Raw genomic sequence first — 24699 nt, 5'->3', positions numbered from 1 at the left:
CAGAGGCAGAAAAGTGTGCAGTTGTGTTGCCTCATCTACCAGTGACATTTTACCAACATGACATTTCACAAACATGACATTTCACAAACATGGATAATCAAAAGAGGGGATCAGCCAGCAAGGGTGAAAGTGCAGCAAAGAAACAAAAAATTATAATGCTGGAGGTGAAATTTGAATTAAAGGTAAATAGAGTTATAGACGAAAGAGCTGAGTGTGGGAATGTTGATGCTGCTGCCATTTGGGAGACAGGATTTGCAGACAGAGGAACTTAGTGAAAGTGAAATGATCAGCAAAAATGAGAAAAGTGGTTGTGACAAAAAGGATGAAGATGTCCCAGAGGAAATGATGCCAAGAAAAAATTCACATTAAAAGAACTCTCAGAGATGTTTCATAACATTGAAAGTGCAAAGTACTATAAAATGTTGGAAGCTGCTCAAACTTAGAAAGGAATATGACAATTCACAAAGGCACAGAAAAACTGCTTACTTTGTAATGTAAGTCATATGAAGCAAAAAAAAAAAAAAAGGCAAGCACTGTTCAAACTACACTTGGTAGTTTTCTTTTTTTTTAAACAAAGAAATGAAACACTTTAATTCTTTGTTTGTAATGTTTTTTTAAATTATAATGATCTAAAATTTACTATTTTTTCACTTCCTTTCACATATATTTCTGAAAATAAGAGAGTTTTTAATATCGTGTCAAAAAGGTCATGTAACAATTATAATTTTTCCCATCGATTACTGAGTTTGCTTTGTATAGTTTTAGGATACATGGTCATTTTGTGGTCCCGCACTACAAAGTGAGAACTGCCTGCATATTTAATAATATAGTTTCAAAATATATAAATCAAAAACTGACAAAAATAAGAGAAACAGACAAATTCAAGACTATGGTAAGAAAGTCTGACCCATATCTCTCAGTAACTGATGGAAACAGTATACAAAATATCAGGGAAAATATGTATATATATTATATATATGATACAGGAAATTTTAATGACATGATGGATGAACTTGATCTATGTTAAATATATAGAATGCTATATCCAATAATTTCAGATTACATATTTCTTTCAAAGTACGTGTAATATTTATCAATATTAACCAGATGCTATTCCATAATTCAAGGGTCAACAAATTAAAAAGGCTTGAAACCATACCAAATACAATCTTTGACCACAGAAGACTCTAGCTATAAGTCAAAAATAAAAAGGTAACCAGAAAATTCACAAATGTTTAGAAGTTCATCAGCATACTTATAAATAACTCAGGGATCAAAAAAGTAATCAAATAAAAATTAGAAAATATGTTTGAACTGGATGATAACAGAAATAAGATGTGAAACTTGTAGTATGTCGCTAAAGTCAAATTAGAAGGAAACTTGTGGCCTTAATGCACATATTTTAAAAAGAAAGAAGCTAAAAATTAATTATCTAAGCATCATCTCAAGTTACTAGAAAAAGTAGAGCAAGTTAAATGTAAACATAAAAGGAAGGAAATAATGCTATTTTCATTATTTCCTTCTGTTTATGTTTATATATGTATATTTATATATATAAGAATACATATATACACACATATATATTCTTTGGTTCTATAAAAACATTAATAAAAGATTAATAAAACTGATATATCTTGAGCAAGACTGAGCAAAAAAATAAAAGAGAGAAGCCAAAAATTAACAATAGCATAAATGAAAAAAAGTCCTAGGGAGCTTAGAAATATTACAAATAAAATAAGAGAACATTACGAAAAACTTAATGCCAATAAATTCAAAATTTTAGAAAAAATGGACTAATTACTTGATGGAAAACTCAACTTACCAAAGTTGACCTAAGAAGAAATAAAAAACCCAAATTTTTCAATATTTGGTTTAAAATTTTAAGACATATTTAAATATTTTCCTTAAAGAAAACACAGACCCAGATAGCTTTACTGATGAATTCCTCCAAAATTAACATCAACCTTTCACAAAATATTCCAGAAAACTGGGGAAAAAAGGAAACTTACTCTGGGAGTCAAACCTAGCCTTCATCATAAAACCTGACAAGATAGTAAAATTAAAAAAAAAAAAAAAGTAGGAACCAACCTCTAATGAATATAAATGAAAAAAACACTTAAAATATTCACAAATAGGATCCAAAACTATTGGCAACGGATTATACATAGCCTCCAAGTTATTTTTTTTCCCAGGTATCTAATGTTGATTTAACATTTAAACATTTATCAATGTATATCAAGACAGTGACAGAACAAAGGGGAAAATAATATGGTCATCTCAGTGGATGCAGAAAAAGCATTTGATAAAATTCAACTCCCTTTTTCTCAGAAAACTATAAAACATTAAGAGAAATTAAAGACTTAAGTAACTCAAAGAAAATGTTAGAAGACAGTATTTTAAAGAGAAAACTCTCCCCAAATTGACTCAGAGATTCAATAAAATCCCAATCAAAATTGCATCAGGTTTTTTTTTCCTAGGTGTGAAAATTGAAGCTGATTCCAAAATTTATATGAAAATTCAGAGGACCAAGAATAGCCAATACAATCAGGAAAAAAAGGAACAAGTTTTAGGACTTACATTATTTGATTTTAAGACTCATAAAAGATGTACAGTAATTAAGAGTATAACACTGATGCAAGGATATACAGATCAGTCTGTATACAGATACACAGAACAAGATGGAGAACCTCCACAATAAACAGATCTCCACATATATATGGCCAGTTTATTTGTGACAAAGGTGACACAGTGCAGCAAAGAGGGGAAAAGAAAATTTTAGTTTGAGTAATGGTAGTTCTAGGTCTAGGGAGAAAAAATCTTGATCCCTACCTTACACAATACACAAAAATTCCAATGGATTGTACACCTACATATAAAATGTAAAACAATAACATTTCTAGAAGATAACATAGGAAAGTATATCTTTGTGGTAGGCAAAGACTATTAAATACAGCACACGACAAGCACTAACCATAAACAAAAAGGAAGATAATTTGAATTTTAGTAAAATTTAGAACTCTGTTCATCTAAATATACCATTAAGAGTAAAAATAAGTAAGCCACAGAGTGTTGGAAAATATTAAATAACATGTAACTGGAACAGGATTTACATTCAGAAAATTGTAAAGAAATCATATAAATTAAGAAGGAAATGACAGACAGTCCAAAAGAAAATTGAGCAAAAGACTTTAATATGCCCTTCAGATAAAAAGAAAAAAAAAGAAGAATCTACAAATGACCAATATACATGTAAAAGTCTCCTAATCTCATTAGCCAACATGTGAATACAAATTGAAACCTTAAGGAGGTACATTTACATACCCAACAGAATGGCCAAAATGAAGACTTTTAAATATTTTAAATATCAAGTAATGGTGAAAATGTAAAGCAACTGGAATACTCATAGGCCTCTGGTGGGAGTATAAACTAGTACAACCAAGTGGAAAATCATTCGGGATTATCTACTAAAGCTGGTCATCTGCCTAACTATGATCTAGCAGTTCCAAATATACCCAATTGTTTATATACATTCACCAAAAGAAATGTACAGAAGTGTTTATAGCAGAACTATTTGTAATGCACAGTACAGAAAAACTAGAAATAAACGATATGTCCATCAATATGGTTAAATAAAGTATGACATATTCATGCACTGGAATTCTACACAGTAATGGAAATGAACTTTTCTGCTAAGTAAAGCAGCACGATGAATCCCACAAACAGAAAACTGAGTAAGAAAGAATCAGACACAAATAGTACATACTGTAAAGTTCTTTACATAAAATGCAAATAGGCAAAACTAATCTATGGTGGCAGAAGTAAAAAATAGTAGATACCTCTGTCATATAATAAATGAGAGGGGGAATGAGAGAGCCTTTTGGGGGGTGATGTTAATTTTCTGTTTCTTGATCTGTGTGCTGGTTAGAGAGGATGTTTACTTTGTAAAAATTTATTGATCTGTGCATTTCCGATTTTTGTACTTTTCTATGTGTATATTATACTTTGATAAAATGATTGCTTATAAAGAAAAGTCCAACATTCAAAGAGAGATGAAAATAAATTCAAAATGTAAAAACTTTGAGATGATAAAAGGAAATCTGACAAGCCATTCCAATGCATCATTTATACACACACACATGCACAATCTATACACAGCCTTCAGAAAAATCCATTTGGGCCACTTACTTTGAGCCAAACCTCATCCTCTCTCTCCAGGCTACCTTTTAGCTGCTTACTCCCTTCATCCTGAGGTCTATTTCCACTGGTGACACAGGGAAACCAGCCAGTAAGTGGACGGTGCTCTGGTAAATCTGGACGGTATGATGTGCAAATCTGAAATGCAATTTCAACCAACAATTAAATGTGGAGGGTGAGAGGTAAGTAAAGACAATGAAACTCTCCAGTTTGAAACCAAAGTTTTCCTCTCTTTCTGAATGCCTAATGATCACATTATCGGCAGAAAACTTTTCTCAATGTAGAAGAATGTCTCAGTGCTCTCTGTTAGCCTCAAGATATAACTTTACCAGGGTAGAAGAATACACATGACAACTCACAGGCAGCTGATGACCCAAGGATCTTGCTCAACGAATTGTCCTGGCACATTTCAGGCAACTGCTCCTAGGATTAGTTAGGGAAGTCTGTCCAGGATGATGATTAGATCCTTATCAGGCAGGATCCACTGGCCCCAGGAGTGAGGCTACTGAGTCAGGGAACCACTAAGCTGGGAAAAGGAACCAGGAAAGAGAAAATCCAGGAAATTTCTCCCACTTCACTGGGGGAAGACAGACAGGCTAGGCTAAAAGCCACTTTAGAGAGCTGTCACTAACTCAGAATCTCCCAGTTTTCTGGGCTTCCTGTCACTGGGCACCAGAACTCTTGAGAAAGATGCCAGAATTAGCTGAAGGAGTGTGGCAGGCATGGCTACTTGCCTATCCATATCCATTCCCCTTTCTTTCTTTTTTTTTTTTTTTTCTTTTTGCGGTACGCGGGCCTCTCACTGTTGTGGCCTCTCCCGTTGCGGAGCACAGGCTCCGGATGCGCAGGCCCAGCGGCCATGGCTCACGGGCCCAGCTGCTCCGCGGCATATGGGATCCTCCCAGACCGGGGCACGAACCCGTATCCCCTGCATCGGCAGGCGGACTCTCAACCACTGCGCCACCAGGGAGGCCCCCCCTTTCTTTCTTATTAACAAACTCCAATTTTGTTCAAGGTGACAATGTATAAAGTTATAAATGCTCATCTCCTCAGGGTCCCTTACAACTAAGGATGATGAAGTGACCTGGATCTGACCAATGAGATGTTGGTGGAAGCCTAAAGTGTCGAAGTTCCCGAAGAGCTCCCATTTTCCCAATAAAAAGAGACTCAGCTAGCACCTATCAATATTTCCCTTTGACCTTTCCCCTTCTTCCCACTTGAAATAATGACTTCATGCCTGGAGGAACAGCAGTCATCTCATGAGCTTGAGGAAGAAAGCTGCAAGCCAAGGATAGAAAGAGATGAAATCTCAAAGACCCCTGGGTCCTTGATGAGTTCCTTGAACCACAGCACCAACCTTGGCTGGTTCCTCAATCGTCAGGGGGTATCTCCTCAAGGTTAAACTCCAGTAATTCTATCCTGGCCTAATATACCTAGAGAGCTAAATCTTACTTCTGTTGAAATGACTATATTGCTTATTGTTATAATGAATGAAAGAGTTTATTTGGCAATGGAAACACCTAGAATAGTATCCAAAAACTAAAGCCTTTAATCTTCTTTTCTGTATTTAATTATGATTCATAGAAGTCAGTCCTCAGAGTCCTCAGAGGATCTTCTACTTATTTAGGTAGATATTCATGGAAAATTGTATACCTACAGATTTGTTTTTAGTACTGACTCTCAAATTTCTTTAATCATAAGAATTCTTTAAATCAAATTATACTTTGATCTTTAAATACATATTTTAAATTTCATTTGATCCTTGTAATAAACCATTGAGTTAAATGCAAAAGGTATTATTATACCAATTTTACATATGAGAAAATTGGGGCCCAGAGAGGTTAAGTGACACGTCAAATCTCACTTAGTAATAATCATAATAATACTGGTAGATCTAATAGTGTTATCCAGGTATTCTGACTCTTTACTGCTTCTTTTTCTTCTTTTAAAATAAATTTTCCAAAACACAAAGCCCAAGTGTAATTTCTGATTTGTGTATTCTAAGACTAATTTTGAGATGTTTTTGTGTAACTTGAAGTCAGCTATTGCTTAGTCAAAGGTTCCTAGATGAAAACTAGTGAATGTAAGTGGGGTGAGGGTGAGGGATGAGATTTAATTGCTAGTCTAGAAGCTTTTCATTTAACATTATTCTATTCTGAGTGTATTAAGAACTAAATTTGGTGTCAAAGTGAGGAGAAAAAAATGTAAGCTCACATTAAGTGTCTGGGGGAATCACTTCACAATTTTGTTTAGCCTTAACTCTATTCTTCTGGCTTAACTTACCATGGAAGGAGGTTCTCCAGTTACCAAGGAAACAGGACACTTCTTCTTATCTTCGTGAGAAGAATAAGCTTGGGTAGCCCACTGATCCAGGTATCCTTTGGGAGTATAGAGGCCACAGTCTGTGATGCTGGTTTCCTTCTCAAAAGGTTCACATATCCCATCTCCCTCATATATATAGCACAGGCTTGGCTCCCCTGCCAAGAAAAATTTGTATGACATTTGAAAAAGTGTTTTTATACATGTCATGTAAAAATAATTACCTTTTTTTCTCCAGCCTGCTAAAGAGACGACTGTAATTACCAACTCGTCTAATGCCCACCCCAAATATATAGACAACACACGCACACACACACACACACCCCTAAAAAGAAGGACACTTTTTCATGGGGAGAGTGGTAAAATCCATTTATATAATAAAAAGTATACAAAGGGGTTGGGGTTGGGGGAGAAGGAACAGAGAGAAAAAAAGCAGCTGTGGGCTGGATAGAGAAATTTTAAGGAACCATTGAGCAAGGTACTTAGGGGAAGCTGGGGATACAAGAGAAGTAAGTAAAAGAATAAAGGAAATTTAAATAGATGGTAGGATGTATTATGTACTTGAATCCTCTTCACAGTTTTTGAAATATTAAATAAAACATTTGAGGGATTTGTTTCAAATTACATTTTTGCTGCTGTGTTTCTTCAACTAACCATGCAACTTGCTCTGAAATGGACAAATGGGCTCCAGGTTTATAAGGATTACACGTGTATTATTTCTTTTAGTCTTAAAACAACCATGTGAGGTATGTATTTTTTGTTTGTTTCATCAATAGACAAACTGAGTCTCCGTGATTGTTTGATTGCCAAAGTTCCCTTGATGAAGAAGCAATATCGCTAGGCTCTGAGCCAGGCTTACACAAGGCAGGTTCAGGGGCTCTATCTTACTCCACACTGCCTCAAGCCAAGGCAGAAGGACTCTCTTCAAGAGCAAACGTGTGAGTAATGAATATGTGAGAAGAACCATTGGGCTTGTAAAGCAAGCTGTATCCCCTGGACAAGTCCATACTTGCTCATAGGATAACTCCTACTAAGTGAATAGTCTGTACTAACCATAGATATGTAAAATAGCTTTCTTCAAATGTAAAAAGCTGAGATGCAGTTATAAAGCCATTTATTAAGTACTATTGCATTTTCTACCCATATTAGTAACATAATTCTAATTCCTCATTTCTACTTAAAATAATAGGACATGCAAATAAGATCAAGATTTAAAATATATCAACCCGTAGGTACACACTCAGTAACATCATCACTAAAATGAACTATTACTATACCATTCTTTTTATTTTAAATTCTTCACAGAAATACCACAAGACTGTTCCAATAATTTTTCAGCTGCTCATCAATCTGTAGTTACTAATTATTATCCTTAATAATTTCAAGTCTAAGACCCTTCTGTGGTAAATCTACCTCTACTTGCCAGGAATAAGCCACTATTCCTAGGACTTGGTTCTAAGCCTATTTTGGGTTTTAAACTCCTGCATTCCATTAAAGCCATGGTCTTTCTAAGTCACTCCCCTAAAACCAATATATGTGTATTTGGAATGACTTCTCCATGAGGATTCTAAATATGTATATACACACACGTGTGTGTGTATATATATATGTATATATATGCATATTTTATATGTGTTTATATGTATGTGTAGTTTATATATACACATATACATATATGTGTACATATAGTTTATATGTATGTACATATTTTATATACACATAAATGTATATATGAATATATGTTTATTTTTATAATATATATTTATCATGTACTTTTATAACATACATATGTATACACGTTTTGTTTTTCTATATAATCCAGTGACCGTTTCTCCTTGCTGCTTCTCTTTTTACTATGAAAAAAAAATTTTTTTATTAGTTTCTGCTTTATAACAAAGTGAATCAGTTATACATATACATCTGTTCCCATATCCCTTCCCTCTTGCGTCTCCCTCCCTCCCATCCTCCCTATTCCACCCCTCCAGGCGGTCACAAAGCACGGAGCTGATCTCCTTGTGCTATGCGGCTGCTTCCTACTAGCGATCTACCTTACGTTTGGTAGTGTATATATGTCCATGCCGCTCTTTCGCTTTGTCACAGCTTACCCTTCCCCCTCCCCATATCCTCAACTCCATGCTCAAGTAGGTCTGTGTCTTTATTCCTGTCTTACCCCTAGGTTCTTCATGACATTCTTTTTCTTAAATTCCATATATATGTGTTAGCATACGGTATTTGTCTTTCTCTTTCTGACTTATTTCACTCTGTAAGACAGACTCTAGGTCTATCCACCTCATTACAAATAGCTCAATTTCGTTTCTTTTTATGGCTGAGTAATATTCCATTGTATATATGTGCCACATCTTCTTTATCCATTCATCTGATGATGGACACTTAGGTTGTTTCCATCTCAGGGCTATTGTAAATAGAGCTGCAATGAACATTTTGGTACATGTCTCTTTTTGAATTATGGTTTTCTCAGGGTATATGCCCAGTAGTGGGATTGCTGGGTCATATGGTAGTTCTATTTGTAGTGTTTTAAGGAACCTCCATACTGTTCTCCATAGTGGCTGTACCAATTCACATTCCCACCAACAGTGCAAGAGTGTTCCCTTTTCTCCACACCCTCTCCAGCATTTATTGTTTCTAGATTTTTTGATAATGGCCATTCTGACTGGTGTGAGATGATATCTCATTGTAGTCTTGATTTGCATTTCTCTAATGATTAATGATGTTGAGCATTCTTTCATGTGTTTGTTGGCAGTCTGTATATCTTCTTTGGAGAAATGTCTATTTAGGTCTTCTGCCCATTTTTGGATTGGGTTGTTTGTTTTTTTGCTATTGAGCTGCATGAGCTGCTTATAAATTTTGGAGATTAATCCTTTGTCAGTTGCTTCATTTGCAAATATTTTCTCCCATTCTGAGGGTTGTCTTTTGGTCTTGTTTATGGTTTCCTTTGCCGTGCAAAAGGTTTGAAGTTTCATCAGGTCCCATTTGTTTATTTTTGTTTTTATTTCCATTTCTCTAGGAGGTGGGTCAAAAAGGATCTTGCTGTGATTTATGTCATAGAGTATTCTGCCTATGTTTTCCTCTAAGAGTTTGACAGTGTCTGGCCTTACATTTAGGTCTTTAATCCATTTTGAGCTTATTTTTGTGTATGGTGTTAGGGAATGATCTAATCTCATACTTTTACATGTCCCTGTCCAGTTTTCCCAGCACCACTTATTGAAGAGGCTGTCCTTTCTCCACTGTACATTCCTGCCTCCTTTATCAAATATAAGTTGACCATATGTGCGTGGGTTTATCTCTGGGCTTTCTATCCTGTTCCATTGATCTATCTTTCTGTTTTTGTGCCAGTACCACACTGTCTTGATTACTGTAGCTTTGTAGTATAGTCCGAAGTCAGGGAGCCTGATTCCTCCAGCTCCGTTTTTCATTCTCAAGATTGCTTTGGCGATTTGGGGTGTTTTGTTTTTCCATACAAATTTTGAATTTTTTTGTTCTAGTTCTGTGAAAAATGCCAGTGGTAGTTTGATAGGGATTGCACTGAATCTGTAGATTGCTTTGGGTAGTAGAGTCATCTTCACAATACTGATTCTTCCAATCCAGGAACATGGTATATCTCTCCATCTATTTGTATCATTTTTAATTTCTTTCATCAGTGTCTTATAGTTTTCTGCATAGAGGTCTTTTGTCTCCTTAGGTAGGTTTATTCCTAGATATTTTATTCTTTTTGTTGCAATGGTAAATGGGAGTGTTTTCTTGATTTCACTTTCAGATTTTTCATCATTAGTGTACAGGAATGCCAGAGATTTCTGTGCATTAATTTTGTATCCTGCTACTTTACCAAATTCATTGATTAGCTCTAGTAGTTTTCTGGTAGCATCTTTAGGATTCTCTATGTATAGTATCATGTCATCTGCAAACAGTGACAGCTTTATTTCTTCTTTTCCAATTTGGATTCCTTTTATTTCCTTTTCTTCCCTGATTGCTGTGGCTAAAACTTCCAAAACTATGTTGAATAAGAGTGGTGAGAGTGGGCAGCCTTGTCTTGTTCCTGATCTTAATGGAAATGGTTTCAGTTTTTCACCATTGAGGACGATGTTGGCTGTGGGTTTGTCATATATAGCCTTTATTATGTTGAGGAAAGTTCCCTCTATGACTACTTTCTGGAGGGTTTTTATCATAAATGGGTGTTGAATTTTGTCGAAAGCTTTCTCTGCTTCTATTGAGATGACAATATGGTTTTTCTCCTTCAATTTATTAATATGGTGTATCACGTTGATTGATTTCCATATATTGAAGAATCCTTGCATTCCTGGAATAAACCCCACCTGATGATGGTGTATGATCCTTTTAATGTGCTGTTGGATTCTGTTTGCTAGTATTTTGTTGAGGATTTTTGCATCTATGTTCATCAGTGATATTGGCCTGTAGTTTTCTTTCTTTGTGACATCCTTGTCTGGTTTTGGTATCAGGGTGATGGTGGCCTCGTAGAATGAGTTTGGGAGTGCTCCTCCCTCTGCTATATTTTGGAAGAGTTTGAGAAGGATAGGTGTTAGCTCTTCTCTAAATGCTTGATAGAATTCGCCTGTGAAGCCATCTGGTCCTGGGCTTTTGTTTGTTGGAAGATTTTTAATCACAGTTTCAATTTCAGTGCTTGTGATTGGTCTGTTCATATTTTCTATTTCTTCCTGATTCAGTCTCGGCAGGTTGTGCATTTCTAAGAATTTGTCCATTTCTTCCAGGTTGTCCATTTTATTGGCATAGAGTTGCTTGTAGTAATTTCTCATGATCTTTTGTATTTCTGCAGTGTCAGCTGTTACTTCTCCTTTTTCATTTCTAATTCTATTGATTTGGGTCTTCCTTTTTTTCTTGATGAGTCTGGCTAATGGTTTATCAATTTTGTTTATCTTCTCCAAGAATCAGCTTTTCGTTTTATTGATCTTTGCTATCGTTTCCTTCATTTTTTTTTCATTTATTTCTGATCTGATTTTTATGATTTCTTTCCTTCTGCTAACTTTGGGTGTTTTTTGTTCTTCTTCTATGAAAATTTTTGCCTCTGTTTCTTCAAATCCATAAAAAATAGCAGACCACTTTTACAACACATTTCACAATGGTTCCTTCAAAATTAATCTTTTGAGAAATAATGGAATAGAACTACATCCTTAGCATACTATGAGCATATTACTCACTGAAACAAATGTCTAACTGTGGAATAGATCATTTTAACTTTGCCCTGTAAAGTTAAAATAATTTAGCTATAGTCTTCCAGGAGTTGGAGGGTAAAGAAATATGAGCCAAATTTAATGGAATCAAATGTGATAGAAACAAAGTAAGGTTTGCTTTTAAGTTAAATGAGACTTGAGCTGCACTGATGAAGGGTGTGTGTGTGTGTGTGTGTGTGTGTGTGTGTGTGTGTGTGTGTGTGTGTGTGTGTGTGTGTGTGTGTGTGTGTGTGTGTGTGTGTGTGTGTGTGTGTGTGTGTGTGTGTGTGTGTGTGTGTGTGTGTGTGTGTGTGTGTGTGTGTGTGTGTGTGTGTGTGTGTGTGTGTGTGTGTGTGTGTGTGTGTGTGTGTGTGTGTGTGTGTGTGTGTGTGTGTTGAGCCCGCTATGTGCTACCAGAAACAAATGATGCAAACAGAGGTGGCATTAACAAATACTTGTGTACAGAAGAGGGGAGGTAATCAGTTCAGTGTATTCTGCACAGCCAGACCACAACTGGAGTATTGAATTCCTTTCTGGGCATTGACCACATGAAGCATGCCAGGTTAGGGTAAATAGGAAAGGGTCTGGAAACCTAATCACATGAGGGGATGTTTGGATTGGAAAGGAGAATAATGGGGAGGCATTTCAAATATCTGAATGGTAGTCAAATAAAACTGGAAAAAAATTTATCCTCTATAGTTTCATAGCAAGGAAAAAGCACTTGATTAAGAATTAGGAAAGCTGAGTTCCAGTGCTGGCTCTGCAGAGACCTCATTGTATGCCTGTGGATGAGTCACTAAAATGCTCTGAGTCGCAGTTCCCAAACCAGAAAAGGGGCAAAGAATTTTATAACAGATAATGCTACTTTTAAACAGAATGGTCTCTTTCAAGGTGCATAGTTTACTGCTAAATGCATGTAAGCAAAAGCTAGAGAACCATCTCTCAAGAACTGATAGATTTCTATAAGGGAAGGAAGCTGGACACAGGAAAGGATAAGGGTCTCTATTAGACTTGTGGTATATGGTGGGCACTGAACATGTTTTGTTAGACGGATGGATGTAAAACTACTAAGGTTTTATAATTTTTTATTCTGCTCTGGAGAGCAGGGGCATTTGTGTGTTCTGTCTAGTATTTAATACCTTAATAAATTCTACCTAATTATAATCATACCTGACTTTATCTTGAGATTTAGAAACATTAAAATATTTTTAAATGCACTGCTTTTTAAAGTAATTTGATGAGTATATTGCACAGAATCACTGCAATGTGTGCATAAGGGAATGGAAAAATAATCTACAAAGAAGCCTGTTGACGGTTTTAATCAGAATTGGGAGAAGTGTTCTAGAGGGCCTTCCTGTGTATCAAGAGACTAGAGTCAAAGCCACCTAGTAATAATTTATTTCCAGTGATTCACCAGGATTAAGAAATGTTATGACCCTCTGCCATTCTTCATGATCTTATCTATTAAACACAGACACCAAGAGATATCTTGTACTCCCTTTGGCTTAAAACGTACCCTACCCTAATTTTTATGTAGAATCTGTGGGGTTGTGCTACTTGGCTGACAGTCTGACATAAGACATGAGGACCCAAGAGCAATCCTTGGTAACATTAATCTAAGAGGCAGGGTGACCTAGTGGTTTAACATGTAGACTCTAGAGCTTTGCTTCCTTAGTTCAAATCCTGATGTCATCACTTCTAGCTGTATAAGAGAAAGCAAGTTATTTAAGCTCTCTGTACCTCCGTTTAGTCTCTTCATTTTTTTTTTTTTTTTTTTTGCGGTACGCAGGCCTCTCACTGTTGTGGCCTCTCCCATTGCAGAGCACAGGCTCCGGACGTGCAGGCTCAGCAGCCATGGGTCACAGGCCCAGCCGCTCCACAGCATGTGGGATCTTCCTGGACCGGGGCACGAACCCACGTCCCCTGCATCGGCAGGAGGACTCTCAACCACTGCCCCACCAGGGAAGCCCTCCTCATATTTATTGTAGGGATTAAATGGGAAAATATATGTGAAACAATTAGTGCCAGGCACACAATAGACACATCAAATGTTACTGTTATTATCAGTAAGAGCTCACAAAAATAAGACACAGAGACCCCTCCAAAAATAGGACATAAGCCTAGGTAGGTGTTTCTAAACTCACCTACACAGTTGAAACCTTCCTCTAGTTCACACGCCCTTGAGCAGCCATCTCCACTCAAAAGGTCTCCATCATCACACTCTTCGCCCAGGCTCCTAAAAGGTAAAAGTGTACATTCTTATATACATACATACATAAAATGATTCTTTTTGTTTGGTTACCATCACTTCAAGTTCTTAAAACTCCTTATATGTATTTAAAAATGCAAGCTGGAGAGAAGTAGGAGCTAAGAGAATGCTTTTACAGGAAAAGTAGCTCATGGTTCAGACACATTAGGAGATCCACCAGGGGTCCTGCCAGTGTTTCCGGAAGATGATCTTACACTAGAAAAGACCTATCAACCTCATAATGAGGGGAATCCTAAAAGTAGTTAGCTGATCTAGTGAGGAGGAAACCTGCCCATCTACGTGTGGCTTTGTTTTCTATCCATTTTCTTACTGACAAGTGATATCCAAAGTGACAACTTTTAGCTTCTAGTAAAAATTTATTAAACTAGAATCTGAGGATGACTTCTTGGGGATCTGTGATTCCACCAGAATGAATCTACACGTTTCTGCGTTTTAAACAGTGGATTAAATGATTTGTACAGCTCCTTCCTGCTTTATGTGTAATGGAGTGCCTCTAGCTGAGACAAAGCTGCAATTCAGAAATATCTTCTCATTGGATGGCAGAACTAAGTATGACTGTTTACAGAGAGGGAATACAGGCAGAGTTTAAAGGAACATTTTGATAAAGAGCCTTGTGAGGCCCAGTAGCCAAGCAGGTGTTGCTACAGGTGAAGCTGTTTCAAAGCCCAGGCTAGAATGTGTAATATCAGATTAGGAAGAGGGCCCTTGCCTCTTTCTGCCCGAGCTCCGCAGGCAGATGTGGCACAACAGGGCATGAGAAACTCCATCGGAGGGCTGCTGTAGGAGACACTACGACATAAAGCCAAGTAGTTTGTTCAAGGAGGACTCTGTCTGGGTAGTGATGGCAATCTAGTCCTGCAGACACCTTAACTAGTGGGGAGCAGACTTAAAATGCGGCAGCCAGGGAGAACATCAACAACAGCCAGATTTGCTCTGTGCATATGTGAGGCATCCCCAGGGAGATATTTAATTGAGATGGAGGAGGAGGAGGGGCAAGCTGAGACTGAGTAAGGCAGAAGGTGGCAGCAAACTAGCAAGGTTTGACTATTAAAGTGACCTCAGTCACTTGATACAGTTCTGAGGTCTGTGAACATTTGGTGTTTATATTTCTATGAAAAGGAGTAGACTTACAGTAAAGCTTAGAAATCTTAGAAGATTGAAGATAAACAATATTTAGTAATTACTAAACAATGGGATGAAACCCCAAGAAAGGCTACAGATTGCTTTCTATTAGGTCTTCGAGATATAAGATACTGGGAACTCCCTGTCGGTCCAATGGTTAAGACTCGGTGCTTTCATTGCCATGGGCCCTAGTTCAATCCCTGGTTGGGGAACTAAGATCCCACGAGCCGTGCAGTGTGGCCAAAAAAAAAAAAAAAAGGTGTAAGGTACTTTTCCTTGATCTGAGACATTAAAAATAAGTCATCTTGGGCTTCCCTGGTGGCTCAGTGGTTGAGAGTCCGCCTGCCAATTCAGGGGACGCGGGTTCGTGCCCCGGTCCAGGAAGATCCCACATGCCGTGGAGCGGCTGGGCCTGTGACCCATGGCCACTGCGCCTGCGCATCCGGAGCCTGTGCTCCACAACGGGAGAGGCCACAACACTGAGAGGCCCGCGTACCACAAAAAAAAAAAAAAAGTCATCTTATTAGGATGCAGGATCTAAGACAAATCACGGTGGCTAGTCTTCTAATCTCTTACTCCCAGCAGCTTTATGTAAGTAACATATTAGGTTAGATAAGCATTCAGAACAGGTTAATATAGGGTGATCACTGGGACATGGAAGTATTCAGTGCTAAATTCCGGCAAGTCCCAGGCAAACCAGAATGAATTAGTCCTCTAGATTGATGTCACTAAAGGGTAAGGGAAAAATGAATATGGCATGTTAAGAAATCAAAGAAGTGGTTCCATTTATGGAATAGCTGGAAATTACATTACAATCAGATCTTCCAGGGATCAAATGAGCAAGTGAAGCTCAGAAAGCTATACTGATTTTCCTCAGGTCACACAGCTCATTAGTAGTACAAGACAGGCAGCTGATCCAAAAGCTATCCTCACATCCTCCTTCAGCATCGTTTGGCAAGTAACCTTCTCCACCATGAATTCCTGCCCTGAATCACTGTCCAGCAGTTGTTCTCTGAAACCTGAAGAGGGTCCCCACAGAATCAACCCCAATATCTATGACTGGGGTGAGCTCTAAATAAAAGTGGGCCCAGCCTTAACTAGGTAGAGATGTGACTGACCACTCAAGATATCTACTAGGTCCTAGATTTTGTTTAATACTTGAATCACATAGTGCCCTGCCCCTTACATTTCCCAAACCAGTCAAGCTGAAACTTGAGGCTAACCCTCCTTGTCCAAGCAGGGCAGGGCATCCTCCCTCACACAATACCAGGCATACAGTATGTCCTCACCTTGCAACCTTCCCATCTCCACAGTAAGGAGCTCCATGGATGTGGCTCAGAGGAGGCGAAGCTTCTCCCAGTTCTGCTCCAGCTGCAGCTTGAACTTGGTACCGATACATCTGCCCAGGTGTGACCTCCCTGTGGAAACCAATGGGCTGTAACTACCATATCCAGGAAGTGGGGCACCCCCTGGGTCCCTTTCAGATGGTTTGCAGGAGTTTAAAATAAATATTACAGGGAATATAAATGTTAAACATATGCCACACTGTTTGAAACAAAGATCAGGGCATATAGTCTTACAGAACAGCAGAATGTTTGGAACCATATTCAGTTCTGTATTCCCAGTACATTCCACATAGTGAATGTACAACCAATGCTTGCTGAATTAAAACTGAACTCACAGTCCTACGCAATCTAAGAGGACGGTATTTCGAGTGTATCTTTACCATGTTACATACACACACTCAGAAAACCACCAACTATTGAAAACCTAGTCTTCTGTATCATTCAAGTAGTCATAGAAACTGAAGATGAAAGTTTCAGAGTTTGGTCTCAGCAAGGCCCTTCTTGGGTCTGTGAATCAGAGTTTTCTTGTCTCTCAAGAGAATTCTTGTCTTGAGGAGGCAGAATGCTTACGAGGAAAAGCCACTCTGTCCTAGAAGGAGGTGAGAACACCTTCCATCATCATGTGGATGCAAGAAATTCCACAACTGGAAATGCATTAAATGACTCCCCACCTCCAAACCTCCAAAATACATATAAACCAGGAATGGAGTTTTATCAGTTGACACTAGAGGTAGAAGGAGTTTATCTGATTCTATCTAGAGCCCAAGTGCACTGATCAAGTGGAGAACGTGAGAGACTGAACATTTGCAAGGGGGAAGGGACTCAAGAGGGAGGTTGCTGGTTCCAAAGACAAATTCTGCCCTCAACTTAATTTTTGTCCAGTGCCTGCCCTAATTGGAAAAGTACCACTAAAGTCAAGCTAGGATGGGAGTGACTCAGGAGAACAGGATCTCAAAGGGCTGTTGGGACTGCCGTAAGTGGTGCCCACAGATCTCCTGCCAAGACCCTCTCTTCTTTAACACACTCTTCGACTCAACCACAAAGCCTCTACTCTTTCGCTTGATGCTGCAACCAGCAAACAGGAAATGTCGTGGGGTTTCAAAAACACCTTTAAACACCTCTGTACTGGCTCTTAGTTATTTTAGTAGGAAAGACACATAAATATGAAAGACATAAATTTCCAAATTTCTGTAGGGAAGCACTCCTCATCAGAGCACCAGATATTTCAAAAGCAAAACCAGTTTTATATCCTAATCAATCCTGATGGCTTCCCTTTCGCAGGGTGGTTTCTGTCTGACTTCTCATCCAGCCATGCATAAAAGTCTCATAGTGCTCTGTGGCTGGGAAAGGATTGGAAGGAAGTGTCAGGATATGTTTACGCTTCTTGGGGAGAAAACTCAGCAGCAGGTAGCCCCGACCTTCAATGAGCTGAGTTTGTAAAAGGTAATGGGTTACTAAGGAAAGGGAACCAAAATGAGACTCAGTCAGAAAATTGGATTTTAATCTTGAGCTTGCCACTTACGAGCTCTGTTCAACCAAATTAAAGTTAAGACTTAGTTCTCTCATCTATAAAATGGGATATTATTGACCTTAAAGGTTGTGTGTACGTGTGTGTGTGTGTGCACGCATGCATGCGTGTATATCAAGTTAGATATCTAACAAGTATCATTTTAACTGCCTTACTAAAGAAACCCCCCAAAAATATATTTTTTCTTTTCAAATCCATCCCATGATCTATCTTCCTATTTTGCATGAGCTTTTTGACCATTTCACTGTCTTCTAGTTCTAATTCATAGAGCTAATATGAGGGAAAATGTAGTAAAATTCAAGGTGAACATTTTTCTCTACTCTTTTGTAGCTGTGACAGACTGAAAAATGGCCACAAATTCTTCCCATCCCAGATGCATGCCCTTCTGTGATGTGACTTTACTGTTTCTCTCATCAAGAAATAGAATTGATTTTGCCACCCGCAGAATCTGGAATTGACTGTGACCTGCTTTGGCTGGTGGAATGATGTCATGAGTAATATAAGCAGAGGCTTGAAAAATGTGAGTGTTTGGGGACTTGCCATCCCTGCTTCTGGAAAGCCTTCCACCAGCATGAGAACAAGCCCAGGCAAAGCCTCCTAGTGAAGGAGAGACAATGGGGAAAGAGAACTTCATCCTCCCAGCCGTGCCAATGTCTTAGCTGAGCCTCCAATGCGTGCATGAGGTCACCTGGGGCCACCTAGTCCTGGCCAAGCGGGTCCAGGTGAGTACACATAGCCAACCCATAGAACCATGAGAAATAGTGTTTGTTGTTTTAACTCACTATGTTTTGTGATGATTTCTAATGCAGTGAAAACTAACCAATATAGAACCTTTGATAAAACTTTTGTTTTACCCTGAGTTCTGCCCTCAGGGCAGCCTCTGAGGAAAATTATGAGGTGAGGAAAATTTGCCTTTAGAGATACCAGCCTCCTGCTCTATAGACATTGAACTCTTTAAGCCAATGATCTTATCTTAGTCTGTGTCCCCACCACTGAGCACACAGTGCCAGGAGCACTTAAGAACTCACTAAATGTAGAAAGAACAGAAGAAAGAGAAAGAGGAGGGTTGGAAAAGAAGGAAAGAGAGAGGGAGGGAGGGAGGAAAGAAAAATGAATGAGTCATGAAAGTAGAGTATAGTGTCTGCAGGACCCTTGGCTTCTCTGCTTAGCTGTAGAAGAGGTGACTGTAACCTTTGAATGGTACAGGAGCTGTGGCAGATTTAAAAGTTATTTAAAAGCAAGGATCTAAAATCAAATTGTGTTACCAGATAGGAGTATCTGACTCTGATCAACTTATTTATGGCAATTAATACTTTCAGTCCAACTGAAACGTATCAAATACTAACCTCTTTTTTCCATAATCATAAAGATGGCATCATCAGTCAGAACACCTGCTTGCCCCTTCTGGGAAATACTTTTGTTCATCTCAGAGACGCCACTTTAGGATAAAACCCCTTCTGAGAGTCTGAACATTTCTCCAAATAAGGGCATATCATAATATTAAAAAATGGAGAAAAAGGAAGCCAAACCCACTCCCAAAGCCTCAGGAAGCCCCGTGGTTTAGAAAGCCCTACTGCCCAACTCACACGTCTGTGAATTTCCTGTGAGGATGTGTCACCACCATGGGCAAGCCACTGGCAAATGGGGGTTCACGGAGGACCTGGTACCTCACGGGCCTGCAGCCAGAACACAAGGGACTGTGGGGCTGAGAAGTCAGGAGCGCTGCATCAATCTCCATCCGCTCATCAAAGGTGTAGACTTTCACCCCCAAGACTTTCCCATCAACGTGCAGTTTGATAGTGAGTGGGGTGTCACAGAAAGTGTCGAAGGGGCCTAGGTGCACGGACTCCTGGTGTTCCAGCAAGATCTCTGTGTCAAAAAGCGCCTGGGAGGAGTCCATGGAGAGGTAGGTGACCCATAGGGTGAGAGTGTCAGCTTGGACTGGGTGCTGGAAGAGCAGCTCCAGGCTACAGCCTTCTGCAGGGCAGGGGACCGTCATGTTCATGTGGTACAGGTGGAGCTCAGGACTCCAGGCCTGCAAGCTTGGCTCACAAGGTTGATCCACGTCTGGAGGCCCTGAGGGAGATGAGCAGAAAGACAGACGCATCAGGAATCACCATTAAAAGTCTGAAAATGAGCCGCCCCTATCAAGGGCCAGAAGAAAGAATGAAGCAGAAGAGAACTTTGAGCAAATTCTTAGAGAAGCTGGTCAGCTTAGTAGGTTAGACCTTAAGTATTACTGAAGACAGAGGTGTAACAATTCAAAAGTACTATGCTCCAAATCACCACTTCCTGGTGCCTTTTAACAAGAGAAATCCAGCATGGCATTCAGAATGGAGTGACCCAGAGCCTAGGTGGAAACATGAGGCCGATACAGGTAAGGTAAATCGTGTCCTTAAAGAATCCTTGAGCAGAAGAGAATTATTTGTACTTAGTTTACTAATAATTTATGATAAATTAATGCTTCTAAAGCCCTGTTTTACTTACTAATCAGGCCAATGTTTGTTTCAGGCTGTTGCTACAATGTTTACTTAGGCTTTTCACAAAACTTCTTTGATACCCTAAGATCATACCTTAGCAATCCTTCCAATGGACTGTTAGCCAAACTTTAAAACCATACATTGAAACTTCCCTTTTAGTTCAAATACATGTAAGCCAGTAGAGCACTACACAGAGGAAATTGCAGGCAGGAAAAAGAAACACTATTCTTGAGTGGAAAAAAATGGAGATTCAGTAGCCAAGTAAAAATATAATGGTGAAAAATCAAATATCACAAACATAAAGTCAGCTCTGTGGAAATAATCTATACAAGGTGGTTTCTCCTATGAGGGGAATTGAAAGAAAACTTCTAAATTAGGAAGCAGTAGTTAGGCTGTAATTGGTGCTATGCATTAGCTGTGTGACTGTGGCCAGTTTATCTAAGCCTCAATTTCCTCATTTATAAAATAAGCACTATTTAACCTCTGCCTTACTAGATCAGTGTAGAAGATCTATACAGTGTTCCTTAGAAATATTTGCAAACTACATTTGCAAAAATAGAATGACTTAGCCCTTCAGGATTTGGAAAATAATGTTCCAAAGCCCAAAGGAAATAAGTTCAAATGTGTGTGTGTGTGTTACATCTTATGATCCCTATTGTTTCTTCCCTGTATTGTGAATCCATTCATTTATTAATACAATAAAAATTGACTGTGTACCTCTTTCGCACCTAGCACAAATCTAGGTATCAGAGATAGAGTAGTGAACAAGAGAGACAAAAGTCTTGACCACATATATCTTACCATAGGGTGATAGGTACAACAATAAATAAAGAGGCATCAGTATAATAACGTCATCTCTGAAGAAAAATAAAGGAGGATAAAGGACTAGAGAATAATGGTGTGAGGCTGGGGGCTATTTTAGATCAGGGAGACAGGGAAGTTCTCTCCAAGAAGATGATATTAAGCAGGGAATATGTCTGGTTCAGTTTTCTATTCCTCATAGCATTCAGAATGTAGTTGGTGGTCAATAAGTGTCCATTAAGTGTCATTAAATACATTTTGATCATATCTGCAAATATATGTGTTTGTGTGTGCTCTGCTGGGGAATCAATTCCTTTCATTTTATACATTTAAAATATGACTTGATTCTTCACCTGTCCAAAGCAAAGGAATACCAGTATTTCCTCGCAGTATTTTCCAATAGGCATCCCCCAATACTAGCACAGTAAAGGCCCCTGGAAGCCAACTCAATAGCAGCACTGTCTGTCAGAAAGTTTTTATTATGATCTCATGTAAAGAGATGAAGTGGAGGCCCTAGAAGTTGATTTGGTATGCCTGGAGACACAGTACAAGAGTCAGAACCCAGAACTTCTAATTCCTTTCACCTCTACCAGATAACTTTAAATTTTTCCAAGCATTAAAAAGAAAAAAAGTGCAGGGCCAGAGAGTCAAATGGGCATTAAAACACTAGCACAGGACGAACTGTTTGCCACAAAAATGGCCTTTTATGAAATGCCAATCTCTAAATGAGTCTTACTCAGTGCCAATGTAAATTTTATAGTCACCTTCCATTCTTCCCTGAAAAATCATTTGAAAAAAGTTCTATATGATCAATGAAGTCAATTGTCTCCCCCCAGATTCCTCCTCAAGGCTCCTGTCATTTGAGTAACTGGGAGCCCAAGGGGATGCTATAGACTCTTAGACCAATGTTCTCCTTTTTTTTTCTTATCAGAGGCTACAAACTAATTCAAATAGGACCCTGTCCAAAACGTCTTACTGAGTCATTTTTAGGCTCTTAATAAATATAAGAAAAAGAGAAAGGTGATGACTAGGTAAACATTGAAGATGGTGATGATAGAAGAAGTCAAGCCATTCATCAGAAGGTGCTAAAACTCATGTCAGTAGCATGTTTTGGACTTGAATTGGGGTAGCATTCGTGCTCTATTTTGTCATAGAGGCACTGTTATACGTAGGTGAGTGAATATGTAACTGAGAAGTTGGGGGTGGGACAGGAAAGGGGACAGCTAAAAACGTTTTCCCCCTCCTAGAGCCTAGCTTAGATGACATCCAAAGCACAACCAGTACCAGTGATTAATAGACTCATAAAACAGCATAGATGAGAATGATCAGTTTGGAACACCTAGTCCACCCCACCGCACCCAAACTGGCTCAGTCAGTGTGTATGAGTGTTCCCTGCAACGTGTTCTCTATTAGCCTCCTGACAGAGGGGAGGATGAGATCAGCTTATGTAGTCATGTGGCAAAGCTGCTCCATGGGCTGACAGGCACATGTAACACGACATGCCTGAGCTATAGCTCCTCCTGAAGTCGCCCCCTGAGTTCTCCAACCCTCTGTCCTCTATGCTTCCCTCTGCTTCACCACAGCCACTGGCACGTTAAGCACACATAGGATATCCACACAAAGGTACAAGGCAGAGTCATTCCCAGACCCCTGGAGATTTCCGGCACATCACACACACATACGCGCGCACACGCGCGCACAGGCACACTACCTTTTTCTCACCATGCCACCGCTCCACCTTTACCTCCACCCCCCATGTCCACCTTGACCACCAAGGTGTAAATGAAAAAGTCATGGTCCTTTACCCACAGCCTCCTCTGGGGTCCAGTAACCCGAGGAGTCACACACGCGCCGGGAGGAAGCTGTGTGCACGTACTGACGGAATGTCCCATCTTCAGTGCAGGCACCACACACGCTGCCCGGGACCCTGGGAAAACAATGGGCAGGGGTAGAGATGGGGAGAATAGATCAGAGGAATTGGGATAACGAAATTCACAAGACCTTTGGGGCATGGGAGTGGCAATAGGGAGTGAGGCCTTAGTGGGAAACTGAGAACACAACTATTTCTCAACTCATTTCCTTCCTGTGTAGACCTCATCTCTGCAAAATTCATAGTGACATGAAAATCTCAAGGTTATGAAGCAGAAGAATTTAACTAAGTCATAAAGGAGGCCTGTGGAGATGAAAGAGGCCTTCTATCCAGTCAACATAAAATAATTACAATCTGAATCTTTCAACATAAAACGACTTATACTCTGACTCTCAATAAGTCATCCAAAGCCTCCTCGCATTCCCCCAACTGAAACAGACAACAATTTTCACAGTAAACATATCAGTTATATGTGGTCTTATGTTTTAACTCTCTACATTTAATCACACACATACAATAAAAGTCATAGGAAATGTAACACTCCTTGGCTCTCCATTGCCTATAGGGATACATCTAAACTGCTTACCATGATTCAGCGTCCTTCAGAGGATAGCTCCAGCCTTACCTACTTCAGTCCCTTCATGAATTTCATTTATGGTCCCATCACAATAACTAATCACCATTTCACAAATACATCATACCCTTCACATAACTCTGTGAAACCTGCTGTTCTCTCTCTGGCTAAAGAGGCTTTCTAAGCTTCTCTGTAGGAGCTCTGCAAGCTCCTACTCATCCTTCAAAACCCATGCAAATGTAACCTTTGCAGTGGCACTTAGCCTGACTCCTCTGGATGGCCAGCACTCTCTTTTCTGGGCACCCAGTGTACATTCTGGCTCCCATTGTAGGGCACTGATCTGTGGTGTTGAGAATCCCCATTCCCATTCCTCCTCCTTTGCCTGTGAGCAGATCCAGACCAAGCTCGATTTTTCTATGCCTAGCAGTTAGGACACCGACTGGCCTCAGCAGTCCCTCTGTGAGAGCTTGTTCTATGCGCATCCTTGAGACTACTAATACACCTATGAAGAGCTCTTCAAGTGCCGTATCTTGAAGAGGTAATGACAACAATAGCTGAATAACAAGGGGAGATCACTTGATGAGGCCTGTCTCTGATACTTAGAATCTTTTTTTAAAATTTATTGAAGGACGGGTGCTGTACAATATTACAAAAGTTATATGTATACAATACAGCAATTCATTTTTAAAGGTTATACTCCATTTACAGCTATTATGCGACATTGGCTATATTCCCTGTGATGTACAATATATCCTGGTAGCTTAGTTTGCACTTAATAGGTTGTGGAAGCCCAACTGTGAACGATCCACCTGCAAACGGAGGCATCAAATCAAGGTCTCCCAACAAGGAGAGGGAGAAAAGTAAAGTCTTGCAACGAGTCGTGTTAAACAAGGGTAGTAAGCGTGCTACCAGCTCCCATTTATTAAGCACCGCATATACCTGGCATTGTTCCACGAGGTGCTTTTCATAAATTATTTCTAATCCCTGTAAGA

At 39.1% G+C, this 24699-nt stretch overlaps 1 protein-coding gene across 1 annotated transcript in view; it reads right to left on the bottom strand.

Moving 5' to 3' along the window:
* The window catches only part of PAPPA2 (pappalysin 2), a gene marked incomplete at both ends in the record, with an annotated part of 293108 nt that overhangs the window by 140288 nt on the left and 128121 nt on the right, over nt 1-24699 (bottom strand). The window contains 6 exons of the mRNA XM_081225317.1: nt 4186-4332; nt 6478-6671; nt 13862-13953; nt 16398-16526; nt 19569-20058; nt 23069-23190. Of these exons, the coding sequence (XP_081081443.1) occupies nt 4186-4332; nt 6478-6671; nt 13862-13953; nt 16398-16526; nt 19569-20058; nt 23069-23190 (1174 nt within the window). The remainder of the gene's footprint in view (nt 1-4185; nt 4333-6477; nt 6672-13861; nt 13954-16397; nt 16527-19568; nt 20059-23068; nt 23191-24699) is intronic.

This window comes from Mesoplodon bidens (genome assembly GCF_964165515.1).
Source record: "Mesoplodon bidens genome assembly, chromosome: 2".
NCBI lineage: Eukaryota > Metazoa > Chordata > Mammalia > Artiodactyla > Ziphiidae > Mesoplodon > Mesoplodon bidens.
Note: the sequence above shows the minus strand (reverse complement) of the source record. Positions and strands in the feature narration are given on the sequence as shown.